The sequence below is a fragment of the Ammospiza caudacuta genome, chromosome 19 (assembly GCF_027887145.1).
Source record: "Ammospiza caudacuta isolate bAmmCau1 chromosome 19, bAmmCau1.pri, whole genome shotgun sequence".
Lineage (NCBI taxonomy): Eukaryota > Metazoa > Chordata > Aves > Passeriformes > Passerellidae > Ammospiza > Ammospiza caudacuta.
Genome location: NC_080611.1, coordinates 7,094,456 through 7,115,676, shown reverse-complemented (window position 1 = coordinate 7,115,676; position 21,221 = coordinate 7,094,456). Strand labels below are relative to the sequence as shown.

The 21,221-nt window shown below is 46.9% G+C and overlaps 1 protein-coding gene across 1 annotated transcript in view; it reads right to left on the bottom strand.

Annotated features, from left to right (window-relative positions):
• The window catches only part of DNAH9 (dynein axonemal heavy chain 9), a 147,339-nt gene that overhangs the window by 37,368 nt on the left and 88,750 nt on the right, over window positions 1-21,221 (bottom strand). Inside the window, exons 57-62 of the mRNA XM_058817530.1 lie at window positions 19,826-20,030; window positions 17,699-17,863; window positions 15,129-15,269; window positions 12,604-12,774; window positions 11,539-11,661; window positions 641-834 (exon numbers count right to left, since the gene is read on the bottom strand). Of these exons, the coding sequence (XP_058673513.1) occupies window positions 641-834; window positions 11,539-11,661; window positions 12,604-12,774; window positions 15,129-15,269; window positions 17,699-17,863; window positions 19,826-20,030 (999 nt within the window). The remainder of the gene's footprint in view (window positions 1-640; window positions 835-11,538; window positions 11,662-12,603; window positions 12,775-15,128; window positions 15,270-17,698; window positions 17,864-19,825; window positions 20,031-21,221) is intronic.

Here is a 21,221-nt window from a genome sequence, read left to right as displayed (position 1 = left end):
GAACCAGCAGCACATAAATTTTGCATTTTACAGGGAAAAAAAAAAAGAGAAAACCTCTATAAGACTTTACTTTACTCCTATTCTGGTGTTTTAAAGAAGTTCAAACTGATCTAGTTACTAAAATGGATGTTCCTGAGCTCAGACTGCAGCAGATGAGTAACACCTGTGTGGTGATGCCAATTTATGACTTGGCAGGGCTGCCCCATACCCTGCTTACACTGCTCCATCTCTGGTGGTGGCAGGGAGCTTGGATCCCACTAAGCAAGAAATTCCACTTAAATCCCATGTGTTGATTGCCTTGCAGAGTTCAGAGATCAATGAATCACACAATGGTTTGGGCTGGAAGGGACCTTAGGGCTCATCCCATGGGCAGGGACAGCTTCCATTGTCCCAGGGACATCTCCCACTGTCCCAGGGAGCCCAAAGCCCTGGCCAACCTGGCCTTGGCATTCCAGGGATCCAGGGGCAGCCCCAGCTGCTCTGGGCACCCTGTGGTGCCTCCCACCCTCACTGGGCTCATTCAAGACCCCTGAGAGGAAACCATGCTGCAGAATTCCCATGCTAAGAATGCTCTGACATTCCCAAATCCCAGCACCCCCCTGAGCCCCTCCTGCTGCCCCCGGGGGTGCCCCAGCCCCACCTGACGGCGCAGGGGACGCGGTCGGGCCGCAGGGCGCGCAGGATGCACAGGCGCTGCAGGGCTGACTTGTTCTTCCAGTCCTGGGGGAACCTCTCCTTCTCTGGACACTCGGACTCCACAAACTTCTTCCACCGTTTCGCAGAGCCCTCGATGTCCCGATCCAGGTTTCTGAATTCCTCCATGGATGAGAGAGCCTGGAAGAATTCAAGGAAGGTCAGGAAGAACAATTCTGAGTGCCTCTGGACGATTTGTCTAACTCTAATGACTCCTTGTGGTTTGCTCCACCAGGGAGCTGGAGCCTGGCACTACAGCCAGAAACCCATCAGGACCAGATTTAGTCCATTCTCCTTGGATGGTTCCAGGGAAGGGAAAGATGGTTGGATGGTTTGGAACCATCCATCTTCTTGGATGGTTCATCAAAGTTTTTGGCACCAACCAGCATGCCCTGTTGGCTACCCCAAAATGGAACAATTCTCCTCTCCTGTTTGGAGCTTTCATATTTCCCAGGCTCTGCACTGCATTGGTAAATAACTCTGAACTCCACAGAAAGTGTCAGCAAGGTCTCCTCACAGCTCAGGCACACAGAACAATCCTTTTCCAGCCCCAGAACCAAGGACACCGCTGCAGCTTCAGCCCCAAAAAGTGCAAACAACAGGGAATGGAGGAGAGCAACCTGGGAGGGTGGGACTGCATCCCCTGGAGCTGGGACTGGACACTGAACCCAGCATGGAAATGGACCAGAACTCATCAAAGGGTGAAAACTCCTGACTCTGAGTCCATCCTGGGTCCATCTTGGGTGCAGCCCTGGCTGGGCTCTTGCACTGCCCAAGGTGGATCATTTGAGGGATTTTCATAAATCCCCACTTTGTTCCTTTAACTCTGCCCAGCCTCTGTTCCAGGGAGCCTCTCCAGGCATCAGCCCCATGCCAAATTCCCAGGGATCCAGAGAATTCCATGGAGACTGTGAGCACGGGAGTGATCCAACAGCTGCTGTTTCCATGTGTGGATTTGCACTAACAAGGAGAAATGTCAGCGACAGAAGGACTTGCTCCAAATTCAGCTCCCTACCCTGATTTCTGTGAAAAACCCAGAAACCAGAGCACCAAACATGAGAAACTGAAGTTCCCAGGAATGATGGCACAAGTTCTGACCCGCCAAGCCCTTGGCCTTGCAGCAGTAAATGTATTCAGAGCACCTCTCATGGCTGAGCGGAACACAATGGCGAATGTTGAATTCGGGGAATTCTCAGTGCAACTGCTTATATAAAACATCTTCTCACTGTTGACTTTTGACGTGATTTACTTAAAATCTCACTTCAGAACTTTGGCTGCTGCTGCTTTGAGAAGTTTCTTGGCTGATGTTAACAAGGTAGACTCTGAAAAATTGTTTATTTCTGACTAAATGACAGACATATAATCAGGAATGATGGTCTCCCTCTCTCCCTGAACAACATATTGCAGAATCATGAAGGTTCTAATTGCAAATAAAACCTCTGTATTATATAAATAAACACTAAAATTATCATTAGTCAACAATGTTAATAGCATTTATTAGGAGTGATCATATGAATGGGAGATGCTTCTATTTAAAAGCCAGAGGAGTGAAAGGTCTCTAGATCAGTAATCTTTCTGTGAATATCAATTGCTTTTCAATACCCCTGTAGTGAATTTTTCCAAGAAACTTAGCCCAGCACTAAAGGATCCCTGTTTCCAGGCAGGAGTGGTGCAGGGGCAGCAGATGGGAACAGCACATCAACCTGTGCAGGGTATCTATTTCTGTCCACATAATGAAAAGTACTTTTGTCACTTAAGAGTTGTCATAGAAATTGAGGGAGACAAAAAATATTGGTCAAAATAGAAAATGATCCAAAGGGCTGGAGGACTTGAGCTCTTGTCTTTGCAGCCCACACTGTGATCACCTCTGGTGGCTGGAAACAGCAGGGGCTTGAGTTTATATCTCAAAATGAGACTTTTCCAGCAAAACAGGGCTGTTTACACCATGTCAGGGAGAGGATCCACCATTGTCACAGACATCTTTTATGAAAAATCCTTTCCTTAGGACTTTTCCTCCTGAGAATCTGAGAGGCCTCAGGAACAAAATGTAAACAATGATTATCTGCTGCTGTGGAATGCAGCAGGTGCATCTGTGATTGGCCCATGTTGGATGTTTGCAATTAATGGCCAACCACAGTCAGCTCGCTCAGACACAAAGCCTGAGCCACAAACCTTTGTTATCATTCTTTGCTATTCTATTCTTAGCTAGCCTTCTGATGAAATCCTTTCTTCTCTTTTTTTAGTGTAGTTTTAATGTAAATATATATCATAAAATAATAAATCAGCCTTCTGAAACATGGAATCAGATCCTCGCCTCTTCCCTCATCCTGGGACCCCTGTGAACGCCATCACACACCATCTTCTCAGAGAAAGTGGTTTTCCATCCAGTGAGTCACAGACAAGTTGCTTTATCACCTCTGGCAGCTCCTAGTCGGAGTGAGAAGCAGCATTTCTGTGGAACTGGAGCCTCAGCAGCTCCCTGGGGTTCACACATCCCCAGATGAGCTCTCCCTGTCCCCCACAGCTGCAGGAAACACAGCAAGGATCAGGCACTGGCTCCAGGACAGGAATCCTGAATGCCACCACAGACTCCACACACAGCAAGGATCTGAGGGAATGGGGGGATCTTTGTGGGGACAACATCTGGGGGGACAGGGAGGGAACCCAGGGAGGAGAGGAATCACTGAGAATGCAGAGGAACCTATGTAGAAGAGGACAGCTCCCCAGGGCTGCTGCCACTGCTGCTGCACACGAGGAATCTCCTGCTGCCAGACACAGCACAACAAGTTCTGGACATTTATTACTTGCTCTGATCACTAAAGGCAACTGTTCTAAGGAAGCCATCTGCTCAAACTGGCCTCAAGTTGAGGTGTGGCTTCACAAGATGTTTAAAATCTTAAAAACCTCCAAACACATATATTAACACTGTTTTCTTCCCCTCAGTTCCAAAAGGAATTATCCTTTAAAAAAAGAGATTGTTTTGCATTTTAAAATACTTCTATAATAAAAACAGCCATCCTTAGAATCATCTGGATAGACAGCAGCTCTGGGGCAAGGCAGGGCAAAATCACCTCATTGCTGAGCCCTGTACTGACACAAAAAGGGTGAAAATAAAACACAGCCAGTAAAGGCAGAGCTGCCAGAACACTCTCAACACCCAGTCTGTAACCACCCCCCAGCAGCCATGGGACTGAGTTATAAAAGACAAAGGGAAATCAAAATAAAGAATTTGAAGGTTTTTGTAAAATCTGTCATTATCATTGAAGTCTATAACCACCCTCCCCAGCAGCCATGGGACTGAGTTTTAAAAGACAGAAGGAATACAAAATAAAGGAATTTGAGGGGTTTTGTAAAATCTATCATTATCATTTGAGGCTTCAGGTTGTATCTGGTTTTTACTTTCAGTTTTTATAATATATTTTGCTTTTCTTAAAAAAAAAAAACTTGTGCCTCTGCTTTAAAAAATTATGTTCTGTAGGGAACACACTGAACATCAAACATGTCTCTATAAAAATCACACAACCTGCCAACACTGGGAAGAAATTATATTTAATATTCTCCCAGTTTTAATAATCGGTGAGATGATTAAATCCTGATGATTAGTCACGATTGCACTTGCAGAATTAAGGAGCTGTGGAATTTATGAATTGAGTTACACAGTTTTTAAGCAGAGATCCACAGAGGTCCTTGGTGGGCTTGAGGGGTTTGGAGTGGCTCGTGGATGAATTTTGTGGTGGGGTTTGGTGACCATGGTGGGATTCAGCAGAAGGTTGGACTCCAGGATCTTGAAGATCTTTTCCAACCTTAACAACTCCATAATTCTGTGATCCCCAAGCACTTTGTAAAGGTCTTACACTGTCCATGGGCACATTTCAGCCAACATTCTTAATTCCTTTCTTTCATTTGCTGCAGCTGGCCCAGGAGTCTTTAGGAAAAGCAGCATCCCCACAAACAGCTGGAAAATGACAGTTCCTGGGAGAACGGCAGAGCCAGAGCTGCACCTGGCTTCAATTGATAGATTGGATCACTCAGGAAAAAGACGTACAGGCAGATGAATTGCTCCATTTAAATACTACTGTTAACTAGAGGAATTAATGTAGCAGATGATGGATTATTTACAATCTCTCCCATCCTAGGATTTGGGTTGTATTATTCATACACTGAAGGTGTTATTTTCTGTTTAGCCGCCCTACCTGAATAATTTAACTAACAAGAAAAACCTCTACCAAGGTGAAAATAAAGATTTGATGGGGTTTGCCAAGCTTCAATCAACTTTCAATCCAAAAATGTTATTTTAACCCTCCTTATTTCTTTCATAAAAGCTGACTGACAAGCTCAAGGCACTGTATGCCCCTGTCTCCCTTCAAACTCCTCCTTGCTGCTTTTACATTGTAATGGGGACAGGAGGTGTGCAGAGCCTCACCCCATCACTGTACAAACCCCCACTTTTTATCTGCAGGATCCCAGGGCATCACAGCATGTAGGGTGGACACCACAAGCAGTCTGATGAGTGATGGATCAGATCTCAGCATCTTTCCTCAGAAAATTTCCAGTGAAAAATCATAAATTGGGGGACAATGGCTTCAGCTCTCATCTCCTTCCTACCAGTGCCTACTTAGAGCCAGCTCCACTTGATGGGAAAGGTCAGTAACAGAAACGAGACATAGTCACAATCTTTGTATTCTCATTGCTTACAGCCACCCACCATGTTTTCCTCATTTCGCCTGAGATGTTTCCCAGATGGGTTCATGTTGACATTTTCTCTGCATTTTCTAAAAAGGTTGTTCAAGTGGGCTTGAGAACAGGCCTTGCAAAGTCAGGCTGTTCTCCCAAGCCATGCTTTCCATCTTTCCTCTTCACTCTTGGATGCCTCTCAGCAATCAGGGACACACAGCCAGAACCAGAAGCCGGGCATGAGTCCCCCAGGGCAGCTGAAGGACGGTACTTGTGGATTTCTGAAAACTTCCCTGGATTTGGTTGTTATAAATCCCAGATGGGTCAACACACAGCAAAACTGAAAGAGAAAATATGTCCCATTTTCTGCAAGAATTCAGCTGGGGCAGCTGCTCCAGGTGTCCCTTGCTGGAAAGCTCTCAAGGTCCACTGCCTGCTGTGAATATTTCCTGCATATTTCTTCTCTTTACTGACATAGGGAGCCAAATGCTTTTTCTCTTCCAGAGGAATCTGTTGGAGATGAGACCTTCCTGGCCTCTCAGTTTTGAGGTCCTCAGGCAGAACTTTTCCCCTTTCTTTAGTCTCTTCTCACAGTTGTGTTTTCAGGTGTCTGAGTGAAGGGCAGAGGGTGGCCCCAGGCTACCGTTGGGGTACAGAGGTCCACTGATGCTCTGAGCTCACATTGTGGGAACCAAACACAAGCCATGAGAGCCTCCAAAAATGCCATTTAATGTTCCCCAACCCAGGGAAAGCTCTGGTTTTACCCCCAGGGTTCCAGAGGTCACTGCCAGTCAGAGTCAAGCTGAGCACTGGGTCTGCAATCTCCAGAGCTCCTCATGTGAACCACCACAGCCAGAGAAAGGAATCAGGGAGAGGGCTCTGGCTCACACTGAGGAGCTCCAACAGGTCCTTCAGCACTGAATCAGAGAATTGTTTAGCTTAAAAAGGACCTCAAATGCCACATCTACATGGCTGCTCCCTCTCCTCCTGTCCCTGTTCCCTGGGAGCAGAGCTTCCCCCTGGCTGTCCTCTCCTGGCAGTACTTGTGCAGAGCCACAAGGGCCCCCCTGAGTCTCCTTTCTCCAGGCTGAGCTCCTTTCCAGCTCCTTCAGCTGCTCCAGCCCCTTCCCCAGCTCTGTTCCCTTCCCTGGACACACTCCAGCCCCTCAATGTCCTTCCTGTCCTGAGCTGTCCCCAGCACTGGAGGTGCCCCAGCAGTGCCATCATAGGGGATGGGCACTGCCCTGGCCCTGCTGCCACAGCCCAGGTGCCACTGGCCCCTTTCCCACCTGGGCACACCTGGATTCATGCACAGCCTCTGTCTCCAGCACCCCCAGGGCCTTTCCCAATTTCCCAGCCCCTCTGGTGTGACCCAAGGGCAGGATGCAGCCATTATTTCTCTTTCCTCCCATTTAGAGGGTGAAGAGGCTTTTACACTCCAAATGCTCAGCTGACAGCAGGCTTTGTGTCAGGGAGGATTGAGAGGGTAAGACAGAGGCTTAGAGCATCCAGAAAAACTCAATTTCCACTCTGCAATCAAACCGACAAAGTGCGTCCTTAAATATTTGATGCGATCACAATCTGTGCCATATTTCAGATAAGCATCAGATCGTTAGCCAGCAGGTTAGAAAAGAAAAGGGGGAAAAAAAAGGTAAAACCTTCTCAAGTAGCATTTCTCTGAGACATTGGGAATATTTCTCTGAGACTTGATACAGAGGACAGAAGAATGTCCTTAGGAAACTTCTAGATGAGAGCAGATAAATGCCCATTGAAGTGTCACAATCAATGTTTTCTATCAAAGATGCTCCAAAAGGCTGTACATCTGAAGAACTGAGTTAATGGAAGATATTTAATTAAGACTATGATTTTCTTGCATAATAATAATCCTGAATGTAGGAGGGAAGCTGTGAGCTGCGAGCCTTTCCTGTCTGACCAGCCTGATCAAAGGACATTGCATATGCACAGAGAGCACAATGTATGCAGCAGATTGTGCCACAATGAATCTTGGAGAAGAATGAAAAATTTCCTCATCTAAAAAGTGCAAGAAGTGAAAGTTGGAAGAGAGATTTTTTTCTTTTGTCCAAAAAAAAAAATCCAATCCAGTTTTCTTAAATGCAAAAGATATGATTTGGTATTTTATCTCCTAAGCCACATACGCAATCTTATCATCTGCATTCTGCAAAATTATAAATATGGAGTTAATATACGACTTTGTCTAGGGCTGTTCTCCTCCTCGAAAGCTGAATTCAGTATTTAGAGCTCATTATTCAACATCACATCTATTAAACAATGCCCTTTCAGTGGGGTTTTCATATCTACATAATGAAAATTCTTCCTCTTCAGAAAAAGATGAGGGAGATGATTGGGATAAGAAGTAATCCAGGCTGGCCAGGTGTACTCCTGCTGTGCATTAACTCACTGCACTCATCCCGTGGGACACATCTGCATTCAGCACTGAAGAGGCACTGCAGGAAATGTCACAAAGGAAATCAGGCTGGGGAAATGCACATTTCCAGCTCCAGGGAACAGCCAGACATGGGGACAGCCACGTGCACCACAAGGAGCCACAGGGGACCATGGAGGAGCTGGAGCTGGGAGAGCCTGGCATCCTGGGGTTCCAGGGAACAGCCTCAGAACAGCCCTCCCCTCCTGGTTAGGGCCAAAACCAAAAAGTTTTGGGTTTGAAGACCACAAGGGCACAGCCAGTGGCTCCATCAGCAGTGGGGAAGCTGGAGGAGAGCCCAGCTGGCCCAGGGGATGCTTGGGTGGTCTGTGCCAGGCACACACCCAGGCTCTGCGGCACCCCAGAAATGCCCCTGGTGTGGGCAGAAGGTGGGACTGTGCCCTATGTGAGGCTGTGCCTGAGCCAGGGTCTAAACTCAGCCCTAAACCCACACCTGCAGAGTAAGGCTGGGTCAGACATGGGCTGCAGGAGTTCCTGCTGTGGGTCTCAGGGCCCAGCACAGCAAGGAGAAGGTGCTGCTCCCTCCCTGCTGATCTGCTTCACCAGGAGGTGGCCAGGCACAGCTCAGGGTGAGCCTCACAATTTGCCAGCTCTGTCCTGCCGGCTCAGCCTTGGCTTGGGTGGACTCTCCTGCTCTCAGGAAATGGCTGGGCATGAGCAGGGCAGGATGCTGCAGGTGGCTCTGGTTTGGGAGCTCAGGGGAGTTTCATTGTGTGCTCTCAGGGCAGCAAACAACTGCTGGCTCATCTCACTGCTGAGTCTGGGTACAGTCTGTGTGGCAGACATCTTTTATGAAAAATCCTTTCCTTAGGATTTTTCCTCCTGAGAAGCTGTGAGGCCTCAGGAACAAAATATGAACAATGATAATCTGCTGCTGTGGAATGCAACAGGTGCATCTGTGATTGGTCTCATGTGGTTGTTTCTAATTAATGGCCAATCACAGCTCAGCTGGCTTGGACAGCCTTTGTTATCATTCCTTTCTATTCCATTCTTAGCCAGCCTTCTGATGAAATCCCTTCTTCTATTCTTTTAGTATAGTTTTAATATAATATATATCATAAAATAATAAATCAAGCCTTCTGAAACATGGAGTCAAATCCTTGTCTCTTCCCTCACCCTAAGACCCCTGTGAATACCATCACCAAGCAAAGACCCAAAAAAGACCCTAAAACCAAATTACATCATTTCACCATCATGCTCAGAGAAGAGCCATGACAGGAGCTGTCTGACCAAGAGCAGCTCAACAGAACTGCCTGCCTTCACACGGGGTTCAAAGGACCACAGAGCATCAACTCAGAGATGAATTCAGAGAACCCTCACCCTCCAGAGGACAATCTCTGCATGGATTCTGTGTTTATTCAATCACACAATGAGCATTCCCAAGTGGCATTTGCACCTGGCTGTGGCCACAGCAGCACTGTGCTCTAAGGTGCATCCACACATTTCCTGGTGAGGAAAGCACCAGCCAAGCCAGGAGACATGGCCAGCTGTGCATGGACACAGAGAAGGCTTTCAGAAGTACCAACAGAAATAAAAACTTTCAAGGCAGACTCTGGGAACACAGAGGGGGAGAACAGCACAACAGGCTGCAATAAAGGAAATTGAAAAGAGACAGAAAACCTCATTATAGGAACAAAAGAACACTTTTGCCTTCTCCAGGGATCACTGCTAAGCCCCTGCAAATGAGAGGCCTTAGGACTGAAATGACCAACTCCACTGAGCACCAAAGGCAGGGGCTCAGCAAAGGCACTGCTTTAATTAAATGACAGAACTCTGTGCCCTTCCTGCTCTGAGCTAATGCTCAGTAACCCAGAGGCAGGGCTGGCACCAAGGCAATGACTGTGCCCTTTCTAACACCTCCCCTGCTCCAGAGCCAGGCAAAGCTCCTCCACAGGTGCCATTGCCTCCCACACATCTCACTGATGAACAGAACCAAGCCCAGAGCAGCTCTCCTCAGCCTTTAGCTTGAATTCAATTCCTGTTTCAGCTTTAAAGAAGCACCAAAGAGCCTGAAATGTGCCTGTTTTCCCAGGTCTCTCAGCAGATATAATTAAAGCTATTCCCTTTCCCTACAAACCACCTCCTTCTGGCCAGGATTTCTTCATCCAGGGGTGAATACCAAACTTCCCTTGCACACAGTTACAGCAAAAGGCTCTGTGAAACTTTGTGCTGAGCTTGAAAGAAGCTGGAAAACTAAATCATAAATGAGTGCTTCCTAAATGAGACACTCCAGCACCACGAGCTGCAAACAGCCAAGCAACTGCAAAGGATTATTGGCCTCTATATATTATTAATCAAGCCCCAACAATAAATAATAAGTCAAGTCACACAAGGCCAGTTGCATGCCCAGAGCCCTCAACATTTAATGAGGTTTCCTTGGAAGTTAATGTGCCCAAAGTGGAAGGCTCAGAATGGGCCACAAATATCAATATTGATTTCTTCTGGCACTATCTTGGCCAGAACCCCCTGGCAAAAGGAGTCCTTTGGGCTGGAGCATTTGCAATGTTTCTGTGAAAAATCAGCAGAATGCTAAATTTCACTTTGAATTTGAAATATAAATCTGAGGAGTACTTTGTTCAAGCTTTGTTGAAGAAACAATTTATTATAGTATTTAATCTTCTTGATATAAGAAAAGGAGATTTTAGCCTGCTAATAAACTGTGTAGAATCCATGACTAATTAACCTAATTATAGCAGTCTGTGACAAAATATGATTTTACTAAACCCGTGCCTCAAGTAACTAGAATTGCCAAAACCTCAGAGGTTAATAAACCAACAGACATCAACACAAACACTAATAAAAGTTGACACCATATTATTTATAGCAAAATCAATAGTACAGTCATCACAAAAGGCAATCTGAAGGGTATTTGGTATCTAATAATGCAAAATGCACCATCAGAAAGTCCTGAAATTCATGAAATTAGTGCAGATTACTGGGCAGTGACTCTTGTGCAGTGACTCTTCCTGGGGCCATCAGATGAAGGCTGAGGACACCTGAGGTGTGCAGCACACCTGGAAACCTTCCCATGCACAGCAGTGTGGTGTTTGTGAGGTCCCCAGGATGAGGTGAAAGATGAGAATCTCACTCCAAGTTCACAAAAGGCTGATTTCTATTACATTACATTATATTGTATATACATTATATTATATTACATTATATTATACCTATACTAAAGATCAATCTATACTCAAAATCAGCGTTGGACCTGCAGAACTCTCCATGTCTGTGGCCTTTTTGTGCTGCCCCTCAAAGGCAGACATGTGTTCAACAAATGCCACAAGGACCCTTGTCACCATGATATTTTCTGAAAAATCCCTTCACCAGGATTTCTTCTCCGGGCAAGATGAGAAGCCTCAGCTTCTCCACGTTTTGCTGTTCTGGAATGTGGCCTGGAGATTGTTTATCCAAACATGTGAATTGTTTTTAATTAATGACCAATCACAGCCAGCTGTGTCAGACTGAGGAGTCAGCCACAAGCTTTCATTGTCATTCTTGCTAAGCCTTCTGATGTATCCATTCTCTTTCTTTAGTATAGTAATATATGATATGATATATGATATGATGTGATGTATAATATATCAGCCTTCTGAGAACATGGAGTCAAATTCTCATCTCTCACCTCATCCTGGAGACCTCACAACACCACAGACCCTCTGGAGGGTTTTAGAGGAGATAAAGGGAGCTGATTTCTATGGATCAGGTACCTTGATTCCTCCCCAGGCATGGTCAGACAGGAACTCCACAGGGCTTGTGACTCCAGGCTGTGCTGGGTATCTGAGCAGGAAATCCAGTTCTGCTGGGTCGATTTCTTTATTCATCAGAAGTATCTGTAATTCCAAACAAACAAGAAATCCTAGAGCAGCAGATTAATTATTCAGTTAACATGCTTCAAAAATGTGTGGCTGAAATGTAGTGTGCCCTGTGCTGGAGAGGTGTCATGGACACATCCTGTAGGTGCTCTGGGTGTCCCAAAAGAGGACCAGGAAGGAGTGTGGAGATTGGCAAGAAGAAAAAAGTTGGGAAAAGCACGTGGTAAAGGCTGAGTTCCATATGGGTGGAGAGCACCCCGAGGACAAGGTCCTGGCAGCAGAGCCAGATTGGACCAAAAAATAAAAATTATACAAACACTGTGGACATGGGACAGCAGCTCTGTAGCAGGCACTTCTTTAGGTTCAGTGCAAGAGCCCTTCCAGGCCAGTTTGCTTTGCCATTTTCTGCAGGTCCTGCAAGCAGGAATTTCTCAAATAACCTTTGTCAGCATAATTCAAATCCAGCACAGCATCCATGCCTGTTATTGGCAGGAAAAAATCCTGTGAGGAGCAGCTGAGGGAGCTGGGAAGGGGCTCAGCCTGGAGAAAAGGGGGATCAGGGGGAAATTCTGGCTCTGCACAGCTCCTGACAGGAGGGGACAGCCCCAGGCTGGGCTTTGCTCCAGGGAACAGGGACAGGAGCAGAGGGAACGGCCTCAGGCTGGGCCAGGGCAGCTCAGGGTGGGCACAGCAGGAATTTCCCCTTGGAAAGAGAGCTCAGGGATTGGAAATGCCCAGGGAGGGTTGGAGTGCCCATCCTGGAGGTGCCAAGGAATTCCTGGAGGTGGCACTGAGTGCTCTGGGCTGGGGACAAGGTGGGGATCAGGCTGGACTCAGTGGTCTGGGAGGGCTTTCCCAGCCTGAATGATTTTGTGATTCCCAGAGAGGCAGAGAAGACAATCAAGCCCCTGCATGGGCTACTCTGGCAGTGAAGCCTGGCACACAGGGTGCTGCTGGTACCTGGAAGGTGAGCTGGGCACTGAAGGTCAGTTTGTCCCTCTCGAAGAGCCCCCGGGCCGTGTACTGGAACACGGAGAAGGTGATGCTGTCTGTGAGGCTCAGCACCCGCCCTGCCAGGCTCTCAGCAGGAGCTGCCCTCTCCATGGCCTTCTGGAACACCCCCTGGAACGCCTGGGAGGGAGACACGGCAGGAAGGGGCAGTGAGAGATGCACTTTGCACACCCCTGGGGTGTCACAGTGATGCCAGCTCAGGTCCTGCCTCGCAGGGAGCACACAGAGACCACGCAGCCCCTTGCTCTGCCTGGCAGAGGTGACACCACCTGGCAGAAGTGACATCCCCAGGGACACCTGGCAGTGGTGACATGCCCTGGGACCCCAACAGGGCACAGGGAGCTGCCACACAAGGGTACAGGAGATGCTTCTGTGCCCAGTGTGCTCCCGTTGGGATGGCACAGCCATGTCCTCTGCAAACAGAGCCAGTGGAGAGTGGAGCTCCCAGGAAAGAGGGGAAAAACTCCATGGGGAAAACTCCAACACAAACCCACCCAGTGCCACCCCTGCCATGTCAGGGACACCTCCCACTGTCCCAGCTGCTCCAAGCCCTGTCCAGCCTGGCCTCAAACACTTCCAGGGATCCAGGGGCAGCCACAGCTACTCTGAGAATTCCACCCCAGCCCCTGCCCACCCTCCCAGGAACAATTCCTAATTCCCAATGTCCCATCCATCCCTGCCCTCTGGCAGTGGGAGCCATTCCCTGTGCCCTGTCCCTCCATCCCTTATCCCCAGTCCCTCTCCAGCTCTCTTGGAGAGCATTGGAAGGGGCTCTGAGCTCTCCATGGAGTTTTCTCCAGCTCTCCCAGCTGGCTCCATGGAGGGGCTCTTGGATCATATCCATTGCCTCTTCTGGACCTGCTCAATCATGCCCACACCTTTCCTGTGCTGAGGACCCCTGAGCTGGACACTACTCCAGGAGGGGTCTTAGCGGAGTGGGGCAGAGGAGGAAAGCACATCTCCCACTGCACAAATATTTCAACTCAGAGAAGAGCAATTCCTCAAAAAAATAAATAAAAATTAAAATGGTAAAAAAAAAAAAAAAAAGAATTTTTAAGTCCCATGACTGTTTTACTGTCTGGATTCAGCAAAGGACTGGCTGAGGAGGGCAGGGAGCAGTGAGCTGAAGGAGTCATTGAAGTACCCTCAAGGGTGGGTGTCTGCATTGAGAATAACCCTCTTATATAAGAGGTTAAGGATTATTGCAACAACATTTCTGATCTAAATGAGAAAAGACAAACAAGTTTCAGAGTTGTCCAAATTAAAAGCATGGGGAAATTATCAAATACAGCTGGAAAAAGAAAATTAACACCCCGAGCTCTGCTTAGAAATGCAAAGGCTCCATGTGCTGGGCCCAGCTAAAGGAAATAACCAGGCCAATACACAGTGATGGCACCAACTGGACAAGGCATGACCATGCTGGCAGCCTGATTTTTAGGGTTCTACAAAGGAAAAATGGTGCCTCGACAAATTAAAGTAACACTGATACTGAATGCATTATTAAATAATTGCAGAATGCATTTTCCTGCTTAACGTTTCTTTAAATTGTGTTAAAACATGCTGCAGAGCAGCACATAAATCTTTGTGTTCTAATTTATAATGGGCTCCCAGCTGTGTGGCAAGTATTCTAAAATCATCCCTGTGCATCTTTACACAACGTTTTATGATCTGCCATCAAAATTTATTAGATAAAAACATTTCCCCCAATAATTTTCCATGTATATATACACGCTGTTAATGTTCACTGGAAAACATAAAACAAACTAACTGCAGGAGACACAGATTAAAGGTGAAACCTCAGGAACCCCCGGATCTATTATGTATGTGAGAGGGATGAATCTTTCAAAAGGCACAAAAGATATTCTGTACATTTTTTCTGATAAAATTACTTCAACAAACAAGTTGTAGCTATCAAAAAGAAAAGCCTCTTTGTGGATGAGGCTCAACATTCTGTAGTGTCTCCTCAATTCCTTTTTCCAGGTCACTTGTCAAGGTGAGAAATCACTTGCAAGAAGCTGCAGACCAAGATGCTCATTTAACCCTCCATCCCCCAAAATAGCTTTCTTATAGGACAAAAAGTTTTCTATTTCATAGAACATTAAAGGTGCAACTTCTTCTAGGCAGCGTTTGGAGCAACCTGGGATGGTGGAAGGTGTGGAACATGATGGGCTTTAAACCCTTTCCAACCCCATACTTGTGTGATTTGTGATTCTGTGACTGCAATTCTGATTTTATGGACTCCAGAAGCACAGGGCAGGTACCTTTAGGGAGAACTGAATTGTGATTTTATGGACCCCAGAAGCAGAGGGCAGGTACCTTCAGGGAGAACTGAATTGTGATTTTATGGAGCCCACAAACAGAGGGCAGGTACCTTCAGGGAGAACTGAATTGTGATTTTATGGACCCCAGAGGGCAGGTACTTTCAGGCAGAACTGAATTCTGATTTTAGGGACCCCAGAAGCAGAGGAAGGTACCTTCAGGGAGAACTGGTACATGGGGTGGACGTTGTGCAGCTCGTTCATGGTGAAGTAGAGCACGGCGGCGCGGCAGGCCGTGGGCCTGTACTGCTCCCTGGCCTCGTTAATCCTGCCTTCTGTCACCTTGAACTCCTGCACCTGCAAGGAAACAGCACAAATCCTGTCACAGCACCCCTGGGCAGTGCCCACAGCCCTGCCACACTTGTGGCAGCAGCTCCATGGCCAAAGGCAGAAACACAACCTTCCCAGGCATCGTCCTGGGTAAAGGCTGTGAAAAAATCAGAGAAAAGAATGAGAAACAATTCCTATCTTAACTTACTGCACCTGATATTGTGCACATGTGGAATGTGTTATGAAAATTTGTTTACCAAAAGGTGGTTTCTTAATTAACCAATGGTAATGGTGTTTTAACTACAGGACCAATCAATTCTGCCTGTTTTGAACTAAGGTATAAAAAGGAGCAATGGGTTTCTTAATGAAGATTTTTAATCATTCTTCTGTAATATACAGAGTCTATACTAATTATTACCCATCTGGGGGCCCGTTGCAATGATAAAGACTGGCCACAAAGCCATCAGGGCAAGCCACAAGCGACCACCATGGGACCAGGCTGGAGCTGCCCTCCCCAGCATCCTCCCCCTCTGGAACCTTCCATTTAACTGCATTTTCCACCCAGTTGCCCCATCCCCCAGTTTTCCTGACTTCTCCCTCGGTTCCCTGCTTTTTGCTGACTGGAATTCAATTTCTCATCCATGAGTTTCTGGTGCTAATTGCCCCCCTCCTGTGCAGGCCATTAACAACCCTGGGCTGAGCAGCCCCAGTGCTGCTCCAGGCAGCTTCCCCAAGGCTGAGAGCTGCTCATTTAGAGGAGCTCTTTGCTGCCTTTCCTCAGGGAAGGAAAAGGCCCTTGGGCAGGGCCCTGCAGCTGCTCTTATGGACATGTGAAAACCTCCTTGGCAGAACCATCACCTCACTCCTGTTTGTTCTTTCATTCCACCTCAGCAGCGAGAAGTGGGATCTCCCTGAGACTGCTGGGTTTTATTTTAGTCCCTGGCTGAGGACAGACAGGTCTAACACCATGGTCAAGAGCTGCTGGGACAGTGCTGACCCAGCCAGCCAAGCAAACCATGCAATGAGATCACAGAATCCCGGAAGGGACCCCTAAGCTCTTCTCATTCCACTCAGGGACACCTTCCACCATCCCAGGCTGCCCCCAGCCCTGTCCAACCTGGCCTTGGACACTTTCAGGGATGGGGAAGCCACAGCTGCTCTGGGCAACGTGTGCCAGGGCCTGCCCACCCTCACAGCCAAGAATTTCTTCCTAACATCTGACCTAAATCTGCCTATTTTCAGCTTGAAGCCCTTCCGCTTGTCCTACCACTGCAAGAAGTCCCTCTCCAGCCATTCCTAGGCTCCCTGTGGCAGAACAAGCCAGCAGGCACCCCAAGGAAGCACAGGATGAGCCTCAATCTGCTGTGGGGTCTGTGGGATGTTTGCACATCCCCATGAGCAGGGCTGGGCTCAGGAACAGTTCTGCCAAACCCAGAGCCAGAGTTGGGCCAGACAGATGCTCTTCATCTGCAGAGCCGGGAGAACTTCCAAAGCAAGGAAAATGTTGGCTGCACACCTTTCTTTGGGTAGGCGGACCAAAAGGAGAGTGAGGCCTGACTTGAACCTCTAGCAGGGCTCTTCCACAGCATTCCAGGTGGGCACAAACCCATAAAACCCAGGTGCAAACTCTAAAATCCATGCCTTGTTGGCACTGCTGGCAGTGAACAGCTGTACAGCACAGCTGGTTTGGAGGGTGAAGCACTTCCAAAACAACTACTTCAAGGGGGAGATGCCAAACTTTCCACATCAAAAAATCCCTTCAACACCTCTTCTGGGGCTTCAAGAAACCCCTCCCCAGGGAGCTGAATGCACCTGATTGTTGCAGTATATTATTCCAATACCTGATGCACCATGAAGGGAAAATAATTCTGTTTTTTAATGGAGGGAGGATCACTCAATATCTTGGTCACTGGGACAGTCCTAGCATGGGAACCACACCTCCCAAATTCCCTCAGTGGCAAGGAAAAACCTTTGGGCATTTACCTAAGCCCCTGCAGCCAGCAAGGGCAGCTGGCAGTGCTCACACAAATGCTGATTTACACTCTGAGGAATAAAAGGGTATGAAATACCTGAGTTCTTTCAGATTTACTCAAGATCACAGACTCCAGTCCCTGGTCAGTACTAAAACCCAGCCTAAGAGGCAGTGTGATGTACCCAGGATTATGGTGGAACAGCTTAAAGCTGCCTTGATACAGTGTGTAAATTTTATTGTCGTCACATCAGGCACCAATGTTTTCTCTTAGTCTTAAATAGGTCATTTAACACAAAAAAAAAAAGCTCCAAAGAACTAAACAGCCTGGAGCTCTTCAGAATGGAGAGCATTTGCCATTTATACCAATTTCTACTCCCGGCTCAGCAGACAGAGCAGAGATGGGCAGAGCAGAGGTTACATTCCACCCAGAAATCCTTAAAGGAGCACAGACATGCTTTTCTCCAGGCTATCAGTGTCTTTGTACCTTCTCCACAATCTCTGCAGCTGTCCTCTTAGTGCTCTCCAGGTTCTCCACCAACGCTGTGTCTCCCAGGAAATTTCCAGATGCTGATGACAGCCGAGAGAGCAAATTGTCCTCCAACGTTTTCAAGGTGATCTTGAATTCGTTCTGTTGCTTTGTGAGATCTGACTGCAAATAATAAATCCAGGAAGCTTTAGCCATAAAGAATGTGGTAAATTAAGGATCAATCAGCTTCACATGGGAACAGGCTTCCCACTGACAATTGCCATGGCCCAGCAGCGCTGATTCCTGCTCTCCTGGGAGTGGACAGAGCTCTGGGGTCTGGGATCAATCCTTATCCAACAAGCACAGAAAGCACCTGGAACAGCACAGAAAGCACCTGGAACTGCACAGAAAGCACCAGGAGAACTGATACGGGTTTCTAGAAATGTTGGAAAACACTGGAAATGAATCAGGAATAGAAGACCTTTATCCCCATCTCAAAACTCATATCCTGTGTCTTTGTAGTTCATTTCTTGGGGTCAAGCCAGCCTGGAGAGCCCCAGCTGCTCCTCACCCCTCCTGCTGAACCTCTGCCCTCACCACTCCAGCCCACAGCAGTCCCAGCAGACATGGGGAACACAGGGTTAAAACCTGGTGGCAAAACCAGCAGTGAAATCCTTTGGGTACCAATGTAAGTACAGGGAAAGCTCAGGCTCACAACTGACAGCGTCTCCTGTCCTACACCCATTTCTATCCTGCCCTCAGGGTCCCACTGCCACCAGTGGCTTACTGGGCTACAACTGAGAAGAAGAGGCAGTTCCAACCCAGGCCAGGCAGAAAATGAGTGAGCACATGCAGTAAATTTATTCCCACTCTCAGAAAATATTTAGGATTATTCGTATTTGTTACACCGTTAAAGCTGTCATCAGAAGGGAGGATTTTCTTTATAAAATTGCCTTGAAATTAAAGCCGTACTTGTTAAGAGAGAGAAAGAAAATATTTTGGCCTGTTACAAAGTGGGAGGAAGAACCAGAAGAGAAAAATATCATTTCCAGCCTCACAATATTTACAGAGAGGATCCTTTGCCACAAATGCTGAAAATTAAGCGAGATTAATCCTGCTTCCAAAATTAAATCTGTGAAGTCCAGAAAAAACCTGAGGCAATGAGAAACTCAGCTTTCAGTCACCAGAGGAGGAGGAAAATAAAAAGAATTTTTTGGAGACAAACGTTGAAAATCAAGTACAAGGGTTCTCAAAATACCAAGAAAAGAGAAGGGTGAAGGGGGAAAAAACTCCTCAATGTCTGTCATACAAGGGAAATTTGATTTTGTGAGGAGCTCAGTAACGTCTGCAAGCTGGCATATGAAATGTTGTTTGTTAAAAACAAAAATTAAAAAATACCAATAATAAGAATAAAAATAAAAAAATAATTATGATAATGATGATTGTAACACTTGATCCCAGTGTAAATTCCCAGGTGCTGACTTTCAGCTCCTCCAGATCAGGTCTCTCAGTGTAGACCAATAACAATAATGACAACAATACTAATAACAATATCAATAATTAAAATAATTATAAGTGTAATAATGATGCTGATGATGATTTCTACATGCTCCCAGAGACAATTCCCAGGTGCTAAACTTCAGCTCCTCCAGGTCAGGTCTCTCAGTGTAGAAAAACAACAACAATATTAACAACAATATTGATAACAATATCAATAATAATAATTATCATTATTATTATAAGTGTAATAATGATGCTGCTGATGATTTGTGCTTGCTCCCAGAGACAATTCCCAGATGCTGACCTTCAGCTCCTCCAGGTCAAGTCTCTCTGTTATTGGTGTAGACCAATAACAACTATATTAAGAGCAATATCAATAACAAAATTAACAATTAAAATAATTATATTAAACTCTAAGTGCAATAATGCTGATGATGATTTCTACTTGCTCCCAGAGACAATTCCTGAGTGCTGACCTTCAGGTCCTCCAGGTCAGGCCTCTCAGTGTAGACCAACAACAACAATACTAATAACAATATCAATAACAATATCAATAATTAAAATAATTATAATTAAATTCTAAGTGTAATAACGATGCTTCTGATGATTTCTACATGCTCCCAGAGACAATTCCCAGGAGCTCACCTTCAGCTCCTCCAGGTCGGGTCTCTCCAGGCGCACCACAGCCGCCAGCAGCTGCTCCTCGAGGCCGTCGCGGGTGACAGAGAAGTTGATGAGGGTGCACTGGGCCTGCAGCTCGGGCTGGAAGTGGGGGTTGGCCAGCTTGGTGTGCAGGATCAGACGGAAGGCAGGGTGCAAGGCACACTCCTTGTCCCCAATCTTGATGTACCTGGGGTTTCAGCAGAAGGAGCATCAGCCAGGAGCTGTCACCACAGCACGCACGGTGGTCTCAGTCAGTGGCAGCACCAAATACTTGGCATTCCTCACAGAAATCATGATTTAATTCATTTAAATGAATTCTGATTTAAGGTGAAAACCCCAGAGAGCCTCTCCTCAATTTTGTATCCTGTTTAAGGAAGCTCAGATTTTCCAGCAGTGGCACAACCAGTCCAACCAACCATGAACTCTCCTGGCTTTGGGCAGAGGCTGAATTCTCCCAAAAACAGGGAGGAAAAGCCTCTCAGCCTCGAGCTTTTCACTGGTCACAGCAAAAATTACCCAGAGTGTTGGCTCTGAGCAGGCCAGCTCTGCAGCTGCACTGAGCTTGACAAGTGGAGGGTGGTGGCTGCCATTCCCAGGAGGTGCCATCAGCCAGGAAAACCCAGCACCCTCCTACTCTGCACTGCTGACATGCAGTCTACAGCTCACAGGGACCCCAGGAAATTCCAACATTTTCTGAACCCAAGTTTTACCCAGCCCAGAAATCCAACCATGTCCTGGGCTGTATCCAAAGGGGTGTGGGCAGCAGGGCCAGGAGAGGATTCTGGAGAGGCCTGGAAACACAAAACCCTTGGATTTCCTTTGTGGTTTATGACTTATTTTCCCTTTGTTAATAAACAAACTCATGATTTCACAGGGAGACTTGAGAGCAGAGATGCACAAAAGGGGATGCCTGAATGTTCCACTGGAGGGGGGCTCAGATTTGCCACCCTCTCTGTTGCATCCCCCTCTCAACATCCTCCAAACATTTCAATCCTGCCCTGGGACCAATCCTGCCCCTCCATCCTCCATCCTGCAGCCAAACCCATGCTCAGCCACCCTTCCCAGGACGTTTTCCCCAGCAAACTCTGTAGACAGCTCACCTTGCCCACCAGTTTACAACAGCCTGGGATGTTTTAGGCAAGCAGGGAAATAACCCTCAAAGAACTTAAGGGAAAAGAGCCCCCTGGCTGCCTCCCTTGCTGATCTCCTCTCAGCTGGAGGTGACCAGCAGCTGCCATGAGAACTTGACCTCATTAAGAAACACTTGATGCTGAAATCTGTAGCTGCATTTCTAAACACTGTGCAGTGTTTGCTAAAATTCAAGGCTGCTTTTACTTCACAACATAGCAGCAGCTATTTTGGTAATAATTTGGTGTCA